General features: G+C 43.8%; 1 protein-coding gene across 1 annotated transcript; it reads left to right on the forward strand.

Moving 5' to 3' along the window:
* Nucleotides 1–1112: 1112 nt before the first annotated feature.
* On the forward strand, nucleotides 1113–6861 carry LOC131737755 (uncharacterized). Its single transcript, XM_059028741.1, has 2 exons — nucleotides 1113–2779; nucleotides 6554–6861. Exons 1-2 carry the CDS (start codon nucleotides 1792–1794, stop codon nucleotides 6562–6564), a joined length of 999 nt encoding a protein of 332 aa, XP_058884724.1. The 5' UTR covers nucleotides 1113–1791; the 3' UTR covers nucleotides 6565–6861.
* The last annotated feature ends 8756 nt before the right edge of the window (nucleotides 6862–15617 follow it).

Here is a 15617-nt window from a genome sequence, read left to right on the forward strand (position 1 = left end):
TGAGCAACTGTAATGCAAAGTACAATTCCCAGCTGGTGACTATATTTGTAAATCAAGGTTAATATTGAAATATATTTAAAATTTCAATGGACAATGGTTGAAATATTTAAATATTTACAATCAATTTAAATATATTTAAAAAAAAATTAAATATTCCAAGTCACATGTACATTTATTTGAAGTATTGAAATATATTTAACTACTTATTGTTATATTTATTCACAGGTCTGCCTCATACTCTGGTAAAATCATTTTAACAGTACAAGATAACTTGTTAAATAATAATAAGAGTATTTTCCCCTACAACGTGGTAATATTTACATTATGTGAATGTATACAAACCCGCTATTTCACAGTAATCTGCAGCACTGAAAAACTAAAAATGATTCAAACAGCTAAGTTGTATTACTGTGGTGCCACAAAAGATTCAGCCAGGTACACTAAGTTGTAATATCTATAGTTTTATACTATATTATTTTATAGTTCAATTTGTTAAAAAATACTAGGTGGTGGTACAGAGCTACAACAGGCTGTGGTGCATTTAATATTGCAAATAACAGAACATACCCACTAAACTTATACTTGCTTTTATTGAAAAATAAATGGTAACATGCAAACATAAGAGGTTTGTGTGTTACATGCTCTCAGACCAGGACTTAACTAACTAACTCTGGACATGCAAGTTCCAGCATGTTGTTTGCAATAGTACAACTACGCAATGAAAGGAGCAGTCACCAATTCCACATACAATTCCGGTCCATGAAAGACCTTAGTGAGGTAGGCTGTCAGGAACTAGAGAGTGTGGTAAGGCAATTAAAAAAACAGAATGCTTGATTATACAGTGTGACACTGGTGAGAACACATACAGAAGACATTAAGGATTGGAGAGCAACCAGACTAATCCCAGGGCTTAAGTGTAACAGGTGTGAAAATGTATTTCAATTATTTTTCTTTATTTATGTTCTTGAGTATTTATAAGGTACTTGTTTGCACATGTATATTATTTTCACTATTTACAATTTGGTATTTTTATGTGCTGCACTGTCACTTTAAAATTGCACATTGCGGCCATGTGATAAAGAGAGAAAGTATCGATGCTGCAAATCTCCCTCCCGATTAGAAAGGGCGCTGTGTAAGGGGGAAGGTAAGCTGCCTCCTAGATCTGCCACCTCGATGGTAGGTGGAAACCGGAAGGTGACCATATTAGGAGGGGCGCGTAGCTGCAAGTACTCAGGACGATTCCATTGCAGTCAGCTGCGGGGCAGCCCTCTATTGGAGAAATCATGGCGACGCGTGGGCTGCAGGGAGGAGTTTGCTGGGTACAAAGGGGAAGCAGCTATGTCAAAACCTCCCCTTGCGCTGATAATGAAAGGCAAACGGCCGGAGCCTGTATTGTTTTTATGATTTTGGTTTACGTGTGTTTTGTGTTGCAGAGGAGGAGTGAGCCGCGGACCGGCGGTTTATAAAGAGCACGTCCTTGCACTGCACAGCACAGCACAGCACAGCACCGCACCACTCACGGCACCACGCTTCTCTGGAGCGAGAGCACTGCGCGCACAGAGAACGCGGGGACGGACAAAGTCCCGTTGTTGTTTATTTTTAGAAAAGCTGCCGTGTACCCCCCAATACCATCGCTGGTAAAGGGGTGGACTTATTTTGTGTTCTTTGTTATTATTTTTATTATTATTAAAGTCCACAGACTGTTTTTGTGAGAAAAGGATTGTGTGGACTGGATTTATTTACTGCACCACTGCACCTGATCACACTTGGTGTCAAGAAGAGGGATTATAAATGGACCCAACCGCATTGGCAGCGCTGTTGGAGGCGCAGGAGCGGAGGCATCAGGAATCATTGACGGCCATGATGGAAAGGATGCATGGCTTGTTCCTGGAGGCCAATCGGGGGAGGGAACCGGTGGTTCAACCAGCAGTACCCCTACCAAGGGTAAGGGTAGTGAAGATGTCGCTGGAGGATGACCCTGAGGCTTACTTAGTTGCCTTTGAAAGGCAGGCAACAGCAGCTCAGTGGCCTCGGGAGTGGTGGGCTACCCAGTTGGGCCCCAATTTGATCGGAGAGGCCCAGGCAGCCTACCAAGCCTTGACACATGAGCAAGCCCTGGTGTACGACCAGGTGAAGCAGGCCATTCTCCAGCGGCTGGACATCACAGAGGAGACACACCGCCGCCGGTTCCGGGAGTACCAGCGCCCCCCAGGACTGCGACCCCGCGTGGTGGCCCAGCAACTTGTGGATCATGTGACCCGGTGGCTCTGCCCCGGCACCAACGATGCAGAAAAAATCACCGAGCTGATTGCCGTAGAGCAGTTCGTGAAGGTGCTGGGGCCGGACACCCAGAACTGGGTCACCAGGCATCGACCCACCACGCTAGAGGCAGCAGTCCGATTGGCTGAGGGGTATGAGGATGCCTTGGCATCAGCTCCCGTGGTCGTTACCCCCGCTCCTCCCTCCAACCGACCCCGGACAGGACCGACTCCGAGGACAGGACCCCCACAGCACTTCACCCCCTCCCCCCACGGGGCTACTTCTCATCGACACCCCACGGGCGGCCTTCCTCCACCCCAATGGAGGGCGAGGTCGACCCCCAGCGGGGTGAGAACAGAGAACCCCTCCCCACTGCCGAACCGGCAGCGGGACATACAAGCTCCGTGGGCGCCCTTTCACCCCACGTGTTACCGGTGCCATGAGGTCGGCCACCTTGCGCGGAATTGTCCGGCGGCGATGGAATGTGGTGCGGCCTCCCATTACCTACCAACAGCACCAGGTAAGTCCAGGGGTAATGATTGGGAGGGGCCTTGCATTGTTGATGTACGGGTTGGTGATGTGAGTACCCACGCGTTAGTGGACTCAGGATGTGGGCAGACTTTAATTGAAGAAGCTCTGTTGGCGGGGGTACCTTGGTGGTCACGCGGGGTCGTGGTCATTTCCTGTATTCACGGGGATAACAAGGACTACCCCCTCACTAAATTAGATGTGACGATTGGATGTCATACCCGCCGCGTAATCGTGGCAGTGGCTGCAAAGTTGCCATATCCAGTTATTTTAGGTCGAGACTGGCCATATTTTGAAACAATGATTAATAAAACGGTAATGCCAGTCTCCGGTAAGACCATGGGAGCAGCGGGGGAAACTATTGGGAAAATATTCCCGCTGCAAGCTGATTTGTTCTATTCCCGATTTCGCCCGAAAAAAACAAAAAAAGAGCGAAGGGTTGAAAAATGGGAAGGAATGTCAATAAGACAAGGCTGGGGTTTGGTGGGGGAAACTTCAGAGTCTGTTAAATGTAAGGGAAAGGGGATTGGGACTCAGTGTGACCTGCGGGGGCAGGTTACTGGGGCCCCCAGTGCTGAAGCTACTGTAGCTCCGCTCGATATCCCGAAGTTCTGGGACCGAGATGTGGACCTAGCGTTGGAACAAAAGAATGATCCTTCGCTGGCACACATCTGGGGGCAGGTTCGGTCTATCGAGGGGAAGGATGTAGAGGATAACCGGCCGCTTACATATCCTCACCACATTATTGTCGGGCATTTGCTGTATATGGTATCCCAAGCCACGAGCACAAGCCAGATTGTAACACAATTACTCGTTCCTCAGTCTTTTCGACGTGAGATCATGCGGTTGGCTCACGATGTCCCATGTTCAGGCCATTTAGGTAGCGATAAGACTCGGGAACGAATATTGGCTCGATTTTATTGGATGGGAGTCTATAGTGAGGTGACGCGATATGTAGCGGGGTGTCCGGAATGCCAGCAAGTAGCGCCGGGGCGGGTTCGCCCGGCCCCGCTGGTCCCACTGCCCCTGATCTCAGTTCCCTTTGAACGCATTGCTATGGATATAGTGGGTCCCTTGAGCCAGTCTGACTCTGGATACACGCACATTTTGGTAGTGGTGGACTACGCGACCAGATATCCAGAGGCAGTACCATTGAGATCCACTAGTGCCGCAGCAGTTGCTCGAGAGTTAGTACAGATTATAACGAGAGTAGGGATTCCAAAAGAAATCCTCACTGATCACGGAACGAACTTCATGTCACAGTGTTTGAAAGAATTGTATAAATTGTTGCAAATTAAGTCCATTCGAACCTCTGTTTATCACCCGCAGACGGATGGTTTGGTGGAACGTTTTAATCAGACTTTAAAACAGATGCTGAAGCGGTTTGTCACCCAAGAGCAGAAACATTGGGCTAAACTCCTCCCCTACCTGATGTTTGCAGTGAGAGAGGTGCCTCAGAGTTCGACCGGGTTCTCTCCCTTTGAGCTGCTGTATGGGAGGCAACCACGGGGCATTCTGGATCTTGTGAAAGAAGGGTGGGAGGAGCAAACAAAAACTTCCAAAAACATAGTCAAATACGTAATCCTGTTAAGAGACCGCCTGGAATTGGTTGGTCGTTTGGCACAAGAAAACCTAAAACTAGCTCAGCATCGCCAAGAGCAGCAGTACAACAAACAAGCAAGAATTCGGACTTTTCGGCCAGGTGATAAAGTACTGCTGCTACTTCCTTCATCAGAGTCTAAGTTGTATGCTAAATGGCAGGGGCCATATGAGGTGATACGGGGAATTGGTAATGTGAATTATGAAATTAGACAACCCAATCGCCGAAATAAGAAATTTATCACATTAACTTGCTAAAACCCTGGAATGAAAGGGAGGCCCTGTTTATAGCTGGTGACAGTTTAGAAGAGGATTTTGGTCCCACTGTCAATCCATTAGCTGCAACTAACATTCTGATGGGAGAACAGTTACTTCCGGATCAGAAACGTGAGCTCTTCCAGTTGGTGGAAAGGTTTAGTGATGTTTTTTCTGATTTGCCCGGCAGGACTAATGTTATTTCTCATGCTATTATTACTCCGCCAGGTGTCAGGGTCCGAGAGAGACCGTACCGGATCCCGGAGAGTCGCAGGGGTCCCGTTCACGAGGAGGTGGAGGATATGCTCAGGCTTGGAGTCATTGAGCCTTCCCGGAGCGAGTGGTGCAGTCCTATCGTGATGGTGGGCAAAAAGGACGGCTCCACTCGGTTCTGTGTGGATTTCCGGAAGGTCAATGCCATCTCTAAGTTTGATGCGTATCCAATGCCCCGAGTGGACGAGCTCCTCGACCGACTGGGTAAGGCGCGGTTAATTTCGACTTTGGATCTGACGAAGGGGTACTGGCAGATTCCACTCACTCAGAGCTCAAAAGAGAAAACTGCTTTCTCTACCCCAGATGGCTTGTTCCATTTCCGGACCATGCCCTTCGGGTTGCATGGAGCTCCCGCCACCTTTCAGAAACTGATGGACCAGGTCTTAGCTCCTCATCATCAGTACGCAGCCGCATACATCGATGATGTAGTGATTTTTAGCTCCACCTGGAAGGAGCATATTATTAGGCTTTCAGCCGTCCTACAGTCTCTAAGGGGGGCTGGGCTAACAGCCAAGCTGGGCAAGTGTGCATTTGGCAAACAGGAGACCCAGTATCTTGGCTATATTATGGGTAATGGCCGGGTAAAGCCTATCGCCTCCAAAGTCCAGGCGCTGGTGGAGACGGCAATCCCGAGAACCAAGTCACAGGTGAGATCACTACTGGGGTTAGCCGGCTATTATCGCCGTTTTATCCCCGAGTATGCCACCATAGTCAACCCCCTGGTCGATCTCACCCGAAAGGCTGCTCCAAAATTAGTTAAATGGACAGGGCAGTGTCAGGAAGCATTTGATATGATTAAGAAGCGACTCTGTCAAGCTCCCGCTCTGATTTCACCAGATTTCAGCAAAGAGTTCATCCTTCAGACTGATGCCTCCCACATTGGTCTGGGGGCGGTCCTGTCCCAACAAGTTGACGGAGTGGAACACCCTATCATTTATTTGAGCAAAAAAATGGCTCCTAGGGAAATTAACTACTCCGTCATTGAGAAGGAATGTTTAGCCATCAAATGGGCTACTCATGCTCTTCGCTATTACTTGTTGGGGCGTTCTTTCTCGCTTGTCACTGATCATGCTCCTTTAAGGTGGTTACACACGATGAAGGACAATAACGCTCGGATAACTCGGTGGTATCTGGCGCTGCAACCCTTCCACTATACAGTGAAACATCGTGCGGGTAAGGAGCATCAAAATGCAGATTTTTTTTCAAGGGAGGGGGGACCATTGGGGAATGTAGTGTTGGCCGAGTGTTCCTTCGGCATCACTCTGAGGGGTGAGATATGTGATAAAGAGAGAAAGTATCGATGCTGCAAATCTCCCTCCCGATTAGAAAGGGCGCTGTGTAAGGGGGAAGGTAAGCTGCCTCCTAGATCTGCCACCTCGATGGTAGGTGGAAACCGGAAGGTGACCATATTAGGAGGGGCGCGTAGCTGCAAGTACTCAGGACGATTCCATTGCAGTCAGCTGCGGGGCAGCCCTCTATTGGAGAAATCATGGCGACGCGTGGGCTGCAGGGAGGAGTTTGCTGGGTACAAAGGGGAAGCAGCTATGTCAAAACCTCCCCTTGCGCTGATAATGAAAGGCAAACGGCCGGAGCCTGTATTGTTTTTATGATTTTGGTTTACGTGTGTTTTGTGTTGCAGAGGAGGAGTGAGCCGCGGACCGGCGGTTTATAAAGAGCACGTCCTTGCACTGCACAGCACAGCACAGCACAGCACCGCACCACTCACGGCACCACGCTTCTCTGGAGCGAGAGCACTGCGCGCACAGAGAACGCGGGGACGGACAAAGTCCCGTTGTTGTTTATTTTTAGAAAAGCTGCCGTGTACCCCCCAATACCATCGCTGGTAAAGGGGTGGACTTATTTTGTGTTCTTTGTTATTATTTTTATTATTATTAAAGTCCACAGACTGTTTTTGTGAGAAAAGGATTGTGTGGACTGGATTTATTTACTGCACCACTGCACCTGATCACAGGCCAACATAACAAAGCAGCTAAAACAGGTCATTATCTTCAGGGCAGCTCTGCCAATGGGCTTCTATTCAGGAACAAGAAGTCAGGGTGTTTAAACCTTCTTGTTGTGGAAGCTAGAGTGAGTGACCCTTCTGTAATGTGCTCGGGGTGGGGTAAAATACATAAATAAATAAAATAATGTGCTACCGCTTTTCTGACCTCTCATGTCAGCAGTTATGTTTGTTTAATATACCCTGATTATTTTGAGTTACTTTAAAAGAGATAAGAATTATTAATAAAATAATTTTAAAAACCTGAAAGAAATGTCAGCTGACTAAGGCAGAATGGACAGGTGATATTTTAATTGTATATTTAACGAGAAATCATCTAATGCCCGTGTGTGTTCCCTTTGTTATGTACTGTATTTTAAAACTGTGTTGATTTTTCTATGTACCGCATTTCTAGCAGTTGTGACCAAATGTTTACTTTTTGTAATGTTAGGAAGTTAATTTACTCTTTGGTTCATATATTTAGTCCTTATTTAGGCCACTTTATTTTGTACTTCACTGATCTTCAGCCATTGCTGTATAATTTATTGTAGTAAATTGTATCTGGGTCATTGTAATGAAATGGCAATGTATAGCATGTGAAGGGATATCTAGAACATAAGAACATAAGAAAGTTTACAAACGAGAGGAGGCCATTCAGCCCATCTTGCTTGTTTGGCTGTCTGCATACGACATGCCTTTTAAACCCGGGATAATTCTGGTTGCTCTTCTTTGCACTCTTTCTAGAGCAGCAATATCCTTTTTGTAACGAGGTGACCAGAACTGAACACAATATTCTAGGTGAGATCTTACTAAAGCATTGCAAAGTTTTAACATTACTTCCCTTGATTTAAATTCAACACTTCTCACAATATATCCTTGTTGGCCTTTTTTATAGCTTCCCCACATTGTCTAGAGGAAGACATTTCTGTCAACATAAACTCCAAGGTCTTTTTCATAGATTCCTTCTGCAATTTCATTATCTCCCATATGATATTTATAATGCACATTTTTATTGCCTGCGTGCAGTACTTTACACTTTTCTCTATTAAATGTCATTTGCCATGTGTCTGCCCAATTCTGAATGCTGTCTAGATCACTTTGAATGACCTTTGTTGCTGCAACAGTGTTTGCCATGCCTCCTATTTTTGTGTCATCTGCAAATTTAACGAGTTTTCTTACTATACCAGAATCTAAATCATTAATGTAGATTAGGAATAGCAGAGGACCTAATACTGATCCCTGTGGTACACCACTGGTTACCTCGCTCCATTTTGAGGTTTCTCCTCTAATCAGTACTTTCTGTTTTCTACATGTTAACCACTCCCTAATCCATGTTCATGTATTTCCTTGAATCCCTACTGCATTCAGTTTGAGAATTAATCTTTTATGCGGGACTTTGTCAAAAGCTTTCTGGAAATCTAAATAAACCATGTCGTATGCTTATTATCCATTTCCAATGTTGCATCCTCAAAAAAGTCAAGTAGGTTAGTTAGACACGATCTCCCTTTCCTAAAACCATGCTGACTGTCTCCCAGGATATTGTTACCATATAGGTAATTTTCCATTTTAGATCTTATTATAGTTTCCATAAGTTTACATATAATAGAAGTCAGGCTTATTGGTCTGTAGTCACCTGGTTCGGTTTTGTCTCCCTTTTTGTGGATCGGTATTACGTTTGCAATTTTCCAGTCTGTCGGTACAACCCCTGTGTCAAGAGACTGTTGCATGATCTTGGTTAGCGGTTTGTAAATAACTTCTTTCATTTCTTTGAGTACTATTGGGAGGATCTCATCCGGCCCAGGGGATTTGTTTATTTTAAGAGCTCCTAATCCCTTTAACACTTCTGCCTCTGTTATGCTAATGTTTTTTTTAAAAAAATTGGATAGGAACAGGTCGACATGTGGGGCATGTTGTCCGTGTCCTCCTTTGTAAAAACTTGTGAAAAGTAATCATTTAATATATTTGCTATTTTTTTCTTCATCTATGATTTTGCCATTTGTGTCTCTTAGTATAGTACTATATCGCATTGTACAATTTGTGAAGGAATATCTGGGATATCTGTATTACTATATCGCATTGTACAATTTGTGAAGGAATATCTGGGATATCTGTATTACTATATCGCATTGTACAATTTGTGAAGGAATATCTGGGATATCTGTAGTACTATATCGCATTGTACAATTTGTGAAGGAATATCTGACTAGAACTGTGTAAGCAATGAGACCCGACAGGGTGGGGCGGTAAGGTACCTAAGTTCCAACTTCCAAACTATAGGGAAGCTCTGGGGTTTTTATTTTCACTTTGACAATGTTTGATCTAATATCATATTGACAGTTGACTCATGGTGATATTCAGAGTGGAATCTTATTTTCAAAAATGTTTTTTGTGAATAAATGATCTTATTGTCTTGTCAGCCCTTTTATACTATTAAACTATTACTATTACAGGTGATGAAATGTGTTAAACATCCTACCTTTTGACTGTGTGCAATAAATGAAGCCCACTGCATCACCCATAAGCTTCCCCACCTTTTCACAGATAATCGTTTTTTTTGTTTTGTTTAGAAGCTGGTTGTAGAAACAAGAATTTCCTTCTGAAGTACTTATTAAGTATGCTAAATAGTAATCCAGGTAGGCAAACCCTTTAAGTTTCACAGAATAGTTGTATTTCCAAATTCCCCTTTAACATGTTATAGGTTGATGGGCATCTCTTGAAAATGAAAGGAACCTGTTAAAAACGTTTTATTTGCATGATGAAATTTCCTGCCTATTCCATTTTTTGGTACCAATTAATGAACATGAGAAAGCATCTTCTGACAATCTAAATTTTGTTTGCAAATAATAATAAATAGGGGCGGGACACTCCGCCACAGATTGGTACTGAAAAACTGCATAGACAAGGCAGGAAATGTCATCATACAATTAACACATTTTTAACAGGTTCCTTTCTGTTTTAAGTGATACCTGTCGGCTTAAAACATGTTAAAAAGTAAATTTGGAAATAAAATAATTTAGAGAAGTTTAAAGGGATCGACCCCAGCCCCAGCCCCCGCCCCCGCCCCCCAGTAATTTGAGCCCTGACATTTGCTTCTTTTGCTGAATGAAATACATATGGGCATTTCCATGCTAACAGGGTGCACATGTGTAACACAAAGTTTGAAAAATAAAGTTCATGATGTGATGTTCACCCCCCTCTTATCTGATCTCAATGACATAGAATTATTAAAGGAAAGATAACTTTTCATGTTGCAAAAAATGTTGCAGGCACTTGAAGTTCATACTCCATGCATGGTAACGCTGAGAATGAAGACGGACAATTCTGTTAAAATGTTGTGCATGACTTGTAATTTATTGACATTTTATTATGAAAAACAGTCAAATATGGGAGTCCATGTGTGGCAGGATGGCTTGCAGTGGTGAGGTGTGGTGACGTCACAGACCAGGAAGTAACTGAACCAAAACAATGGATTGGCGGGTGAAGCTGAACGTATTTAATAAATAATACTACAAAACAAAAGATTTAAACAAATAACAAAACACAAAACAAAAAGGCGCGTTGGCCAAACAAATAAACAGAAAGAAGTATAATTAAATATAGCAATTATTCTTAAACTGTTTTCTCTCTCCTCGCTCTCTCTGCTCCCAGTACTCTCCTCTGTACACTCTACCCGGGAGCACGGACAGCTGCAGGTTCTTATACTCTGGCCGAGGGGTTAACTAGCTGTTAATTATCTTAGTACCCCTCGGCCACAGTCTGCACGAGTTTAGTAAGGATGCGTGACTGTCAGCTAGTTAAATAATCAGTAGCTGATCAGCCACACATCCTCACGAGGTTTTTAAATATGAAAACAATAAACGCTGTTATCCGCGCCGCAAACAATAATATAAATAATAATAAATAAATATATAGGGGCGGGACACTCCGCCACACCATTGTATTCCTTATTAAGCCTTAATCAAAAGTTGTGTTGCTTGCACACAGAACTACACATTTGAATGAAGCACATACATGTAGTAGTCAAGGGCAGCTTAAGTTTTTGCCACATGTAATTGACTTATCTAAAAAAAAAAAAAAAAAAAGGTTGGCGACATTCATTGCCATTTGAAGGAGAGAGGAACGTTGGTAACGGGGACAGACATTGACTGTCAAATCTAATAGTGGTGGCTGTTAAACATTTGACTAAATTTTGCAAATTAAAAGCAGAAAAGTGATCAAAGAAAGTCAGTGGCTTCAAAATGAGTGCATTATCTTTACTTTTTACTCTGAGCATTAGCAGATATTGTATGACTGCTTTTGAAAGGCTGAAAAGAGCCTCTTTACATTAATAATATATTTATTTTTATATAGCACCTTTCATAGTGGACCACCATCATGAAGCACTTTACAGAGGTAAGCTGTGAACTGTGCATTATATGCAGAGTCACTTAAAATAGGATATTGCTTTAACACCTCATCTGCAGGATGGAGCACAAGGATGTTAAGTGACTTGCTCAGGGTCACACAGTGAGTCAGTCAGTGGCAGAGGTGGCATTTGAATTGGTGACCTTCTGGTTACAAGCCCTGACCACACTGCCTCCTTAAAAACACTCCTTGAGTTTTTTTTTAAGTTTTCTAAGGACTTTCTTGAAGGAACAAAACAAAGAAACATTGAAAAACATCACAGTTAAAGGAACAACATAATAATAAGAAATAAATAATACTAAATAAACCATAACATTCACATAAACATTCATGTTCAAAATGTTGACAGAATGCTGTGTCCCCGTGTGAGCGTGATTACACCGTCAACCTATAACTTACACATAGCTAATGAAGTAGAATAGGTGTTCGCGACCTTAATTTGGAGGCTTTATGACCCTGGGTGTTGGGAGACATCTACTCCATCTTGGTGAGGGTGGCTGTAAAAGGCAGCCATCTTGGGAATGTAATTGGGGTAATTATTCAATTAGCTAAGGCATAATTATTAGCTAATTGAAACACCTGTGCACACTTAGTCCCTGCATAAAAGGAAGGGAAACCCTGTATACAGAGGTGGCTGTTTGGGTGCTGTGCAGACCTGAAAGAAAAGGTATTTAATACCTATGCTTGAAGAAAGGTTTTGTGACTGGTAAACGGATTAGTGGTCTGGTTTAGTTGAGTTTAGCACTCCTGGAAGGAGTTAGGCTTTTTGTTTTGTGCTTGTTTTATTTTGTATTTAATAAAAAGTGCACTTGCATGCTAGAAACATACTTGGGGACTAGGATTTGTTTATTGGTGCACCCACATAAAACAGTGGTAAAGTTCCGGACCTAACCTGACATGAAGGGGCTTTGCGACACTAACTAATGTCACTGTTTAATAAAAGGAACCCAGCATGTGTGTTTTTTTTGTTTTTGTTTTTTTTAAATCTTCATTTATATCCCTTATTTTGTTATTACTTCTTAGTTAATTTCCTCAAAATTGTACAGCATTTAAAATGCACTGAAATGGCAGGATGGGAGCATACATATTTATGAACGCACCAGTTAGTGTAACACATTGCATGAATCTTTTAAATGTAGAGGTACCGTGTTGAAATGAGCTTTCATTTTCAAAACAGCTTGGTTGTGGTTGTAACTTTATAATTTATAAGGTCATACAATGCAGGATTCAACAATAATGTGGCACTTTTTTTTTTTTTTAATTGGTTTGTAGGTGTGTACGATTTGTTAGTTACAGAAATGTGTCAACAGCTGAAGACAGATTAGAGGATAATTTCGTACCACTTAATTTGCACCGATGAAACATAACCTGGTTAACCATACTAATGGCATATCAAATGCTTAGTTGACAGATATGGTTGCATTCTTGTAGAACCTAAGGATAAAACAAAATACATTTTGACAAGGAATTGCATTAGTTCCATTACTTAGTTGAGAACAAGGTGGTTTTAATAAATACTTAATGATTTAAAATATAGACATACTATGTGATAGTTTGAGATATTCAGTCTATTTAAAACAGTAGGTAGTTGTTTAGTTTTATATATAATTATTAATCGAATAAACCGCTACCAAGTAAGACCATTTTGCTACCTACTTTCCAGGCAGGTAGCAAATCCTCACTACTGCCTTAAAAAGTTAACTTCTAGCCCTGTATTATAAAATCTATAACAAAAACATTGTCAATGTAAAAAAAAAAAGTTAGAAAAACGCAACAGCCCTTTGAAGGGTTGATATCAAACACAAAGTCCAAGTTAGGAGAAGCAATTAGGCCAATCTTGTCAAGCATCAAGCAGATAGGCACAATTGGAAAGGTGCTGGGGCCCAATTCTTGCTTCTAACTTGGCGCCTTTTTTGATCGCTTCGCTCCACTTTATCGCTCCACTTGAAATGCTCTTTGAATGACTTGAAGTGACTGAGACACACACTCATCCAGACATCATTTAAATTTATGCAGAGATTGTACAATCACCCCCAATAGTCTGTCCGACCACTGTCTGGTCACACTGTTGTACTCTATCCCCTCTGGTTTGACATGTAGTGCTTACTGGCACTTAAATAATCGTTTGTTGTTAGAGAATGATTTTAAGCACTGTTTTGTGTACTTTTGGGAGGGATGGAGAATGCAACAGTGTAGATATGTTTCTCTCAGGCAGTGGTGGGACTTTGGGAAGACCCAGGTCAGACTCCTCTGTCAGCAATACACTGAAGGCACCACAGGCAGTCTGAATGAGGCTATGAGGAGGCTGGCGGGGGAGATCTCAGGGCTGTACTCAGCTCCTCAGATAGATCACAAGGGCAGATTGATTGAAGATCTGAAACTCAAGAAGCAGGAGTTAGCCAGCCTGCTGGATACTAAAGAACAGGGGACGCTGGTACGGTCACGGTTCCAGAGTATTACAGAGGTCGACGTACCAACACAGTTCTTCTTTGGGCTGGAGAGGAAGACACAGCAGAGCAGGGTGATACACTGTCTTAAGACGCCCGAAGGGCGAGTGCTGGAAAACAGGGAGGAGATCTGTGGATTTGCTGCGGGTTTCTACAGAGGCCTGTACTCAGCGGAGGCCGGGGTCAGGTCAGAGGCCAGGCAGCTGTTTCTAAAAGATCTTCCCAGGATTAAGGAGTTCCAGCTGACCCTAAGAGCTGACCACTGCCCTGCAGGGGCTGAACAACGGGAGGGCGCCAGGGGTTGATGGACTAACCGCTGAGTTTAATAGAGAGTTCTGGGCTCTGTTGGGGCCGGATTTGCTCTTGGTGTTGCAGGAGAGCTTGCAGGAAGGTCTGTTGCCCCTGAGCTGCTGGCGGGCGGTCATCACCCTGCTGCCTAAAAAAGGAGACCTGACTTCTATAAAGAACTGGAGACCTGTGTCACTCTTGTCAGTGGATTATAAAATCCTGTCCAAGGTCTTGTCAAGTAAGCTGAGAGCGGTGATGACAGAGGCAGTGCACCTCGACCAGACGTACTGTGTGCCCGCCAGGTCCATATTTGACAATATTTTTTTAATTAGGGATATTGTGGCTGCTTCAAAGCTTTTTGGGTTAGATTGTGGTCTGATCTCCCTCGATCAGGAGAAGGCTTTTGACCGGGTCAATCATGATTATTTATTCGAGGTCTTAGAGACCTTGGGGATTGGCCTAGGTTTCCGGGCCTACATTCGGCTCCTGTACTGTCGTGTTTTCAGTGTGCTGAAGATCAATGGTGGCTTGAGTGAACCGTTTCTCGTCCAGAAAGGGATGCCCCCTTTCTGGAATGCTCTACTCTCTCTCCATAGAGCCCCTGCTACATAGGCTGAGGCAGCTGCTTATAGGCCTGCCTATTCCCACCCTTCCCTTGCAGGCAGTCAGGGTCGCGGCATACGCTTATGATTTGTTCCGGCCAGCAAGATGTAGATGCTCTTTGTCAGTGTCAAGAGCAGTTTGAGAGGGTGTCCTCAGCTAAGGTAAACTGGGCAAAGAGCAGAGCACATCTGGTGGGAGCTTGGGAGGGGGTGCACCCCACTGCTCTCCAGGCCGGGTTGCAGTGGACTCGCTCTGGTTTTAGGGGTGTTTTTGGGTGCGATTGATGAGACCCAGAAAAACTGGAATGGGCTTTTAGAGAAAGTCCAGAGTAGGCTGAGGGTGTGGCGTTGGTTGCTGTCCCAGCTTTCTTTTAGGGGTAGAGCATTGATTATAAATAACTTGGCGGCCTCTATGCTTTGGCATAATTTCACCTGCTTAAACCCACCCCCAGGAGCTTGTTAGACTGATCCAGAGAGTATTTTTGGATTTTTTCTGGGGTGGGCTGCATTGGGTCAGGAAGGGCGTGCTGTACCTGCCCCTCCAGGAGGGTGGGCAGGGACTTATTGACATCAGCAGCAGGATTGCAGCTTTCCGGTTAGAGGCAGCTCAGAGGCTGCTGTGCCCCCCGGACCCTACTCACCCCCTGCCTTGGATAATATTGGCTACAGCCATTATGCAGTGTGTTGGGGGGTTGCAATATGATAGGCATTTGTTTGTGATCCATAGTCTTGCTCTAGATGTGTCCCTCCTCCCAGAGTTTTATAGGAAACTGTTTAAGGTATGGCAGTGGTTCCAAATAAAGAGAGACCCTGAACCTTTTAACTTTTTTGGGGTTTTTAGAGGAGCCACTGGTTCTTAAAGACTTTTATTTCTATATTGGTCCTTGCAGGAGTTACTAAAATAAGGGATATTTTTGATTTACAGCATTTTCAGCGGGTTAGTGTTGAAAGCCTGGCTATGAG

Source organism: Acipenser ruthenus, chromosome 8 (genome assembly GCF_902713425.1).
Source record: "Acipenser ruthenus chromosome 8, fAciRut3.2 maternal haplotype, whole genome shotgun sequence".
NCBI classification, from domain to species: domain Eukaryota; kingdom Metazoa; phylum Chordata; class Actinopteri; order Acipenseriformes; family Acipenseridae; genus Acipenser; species Acipenser ruthenus.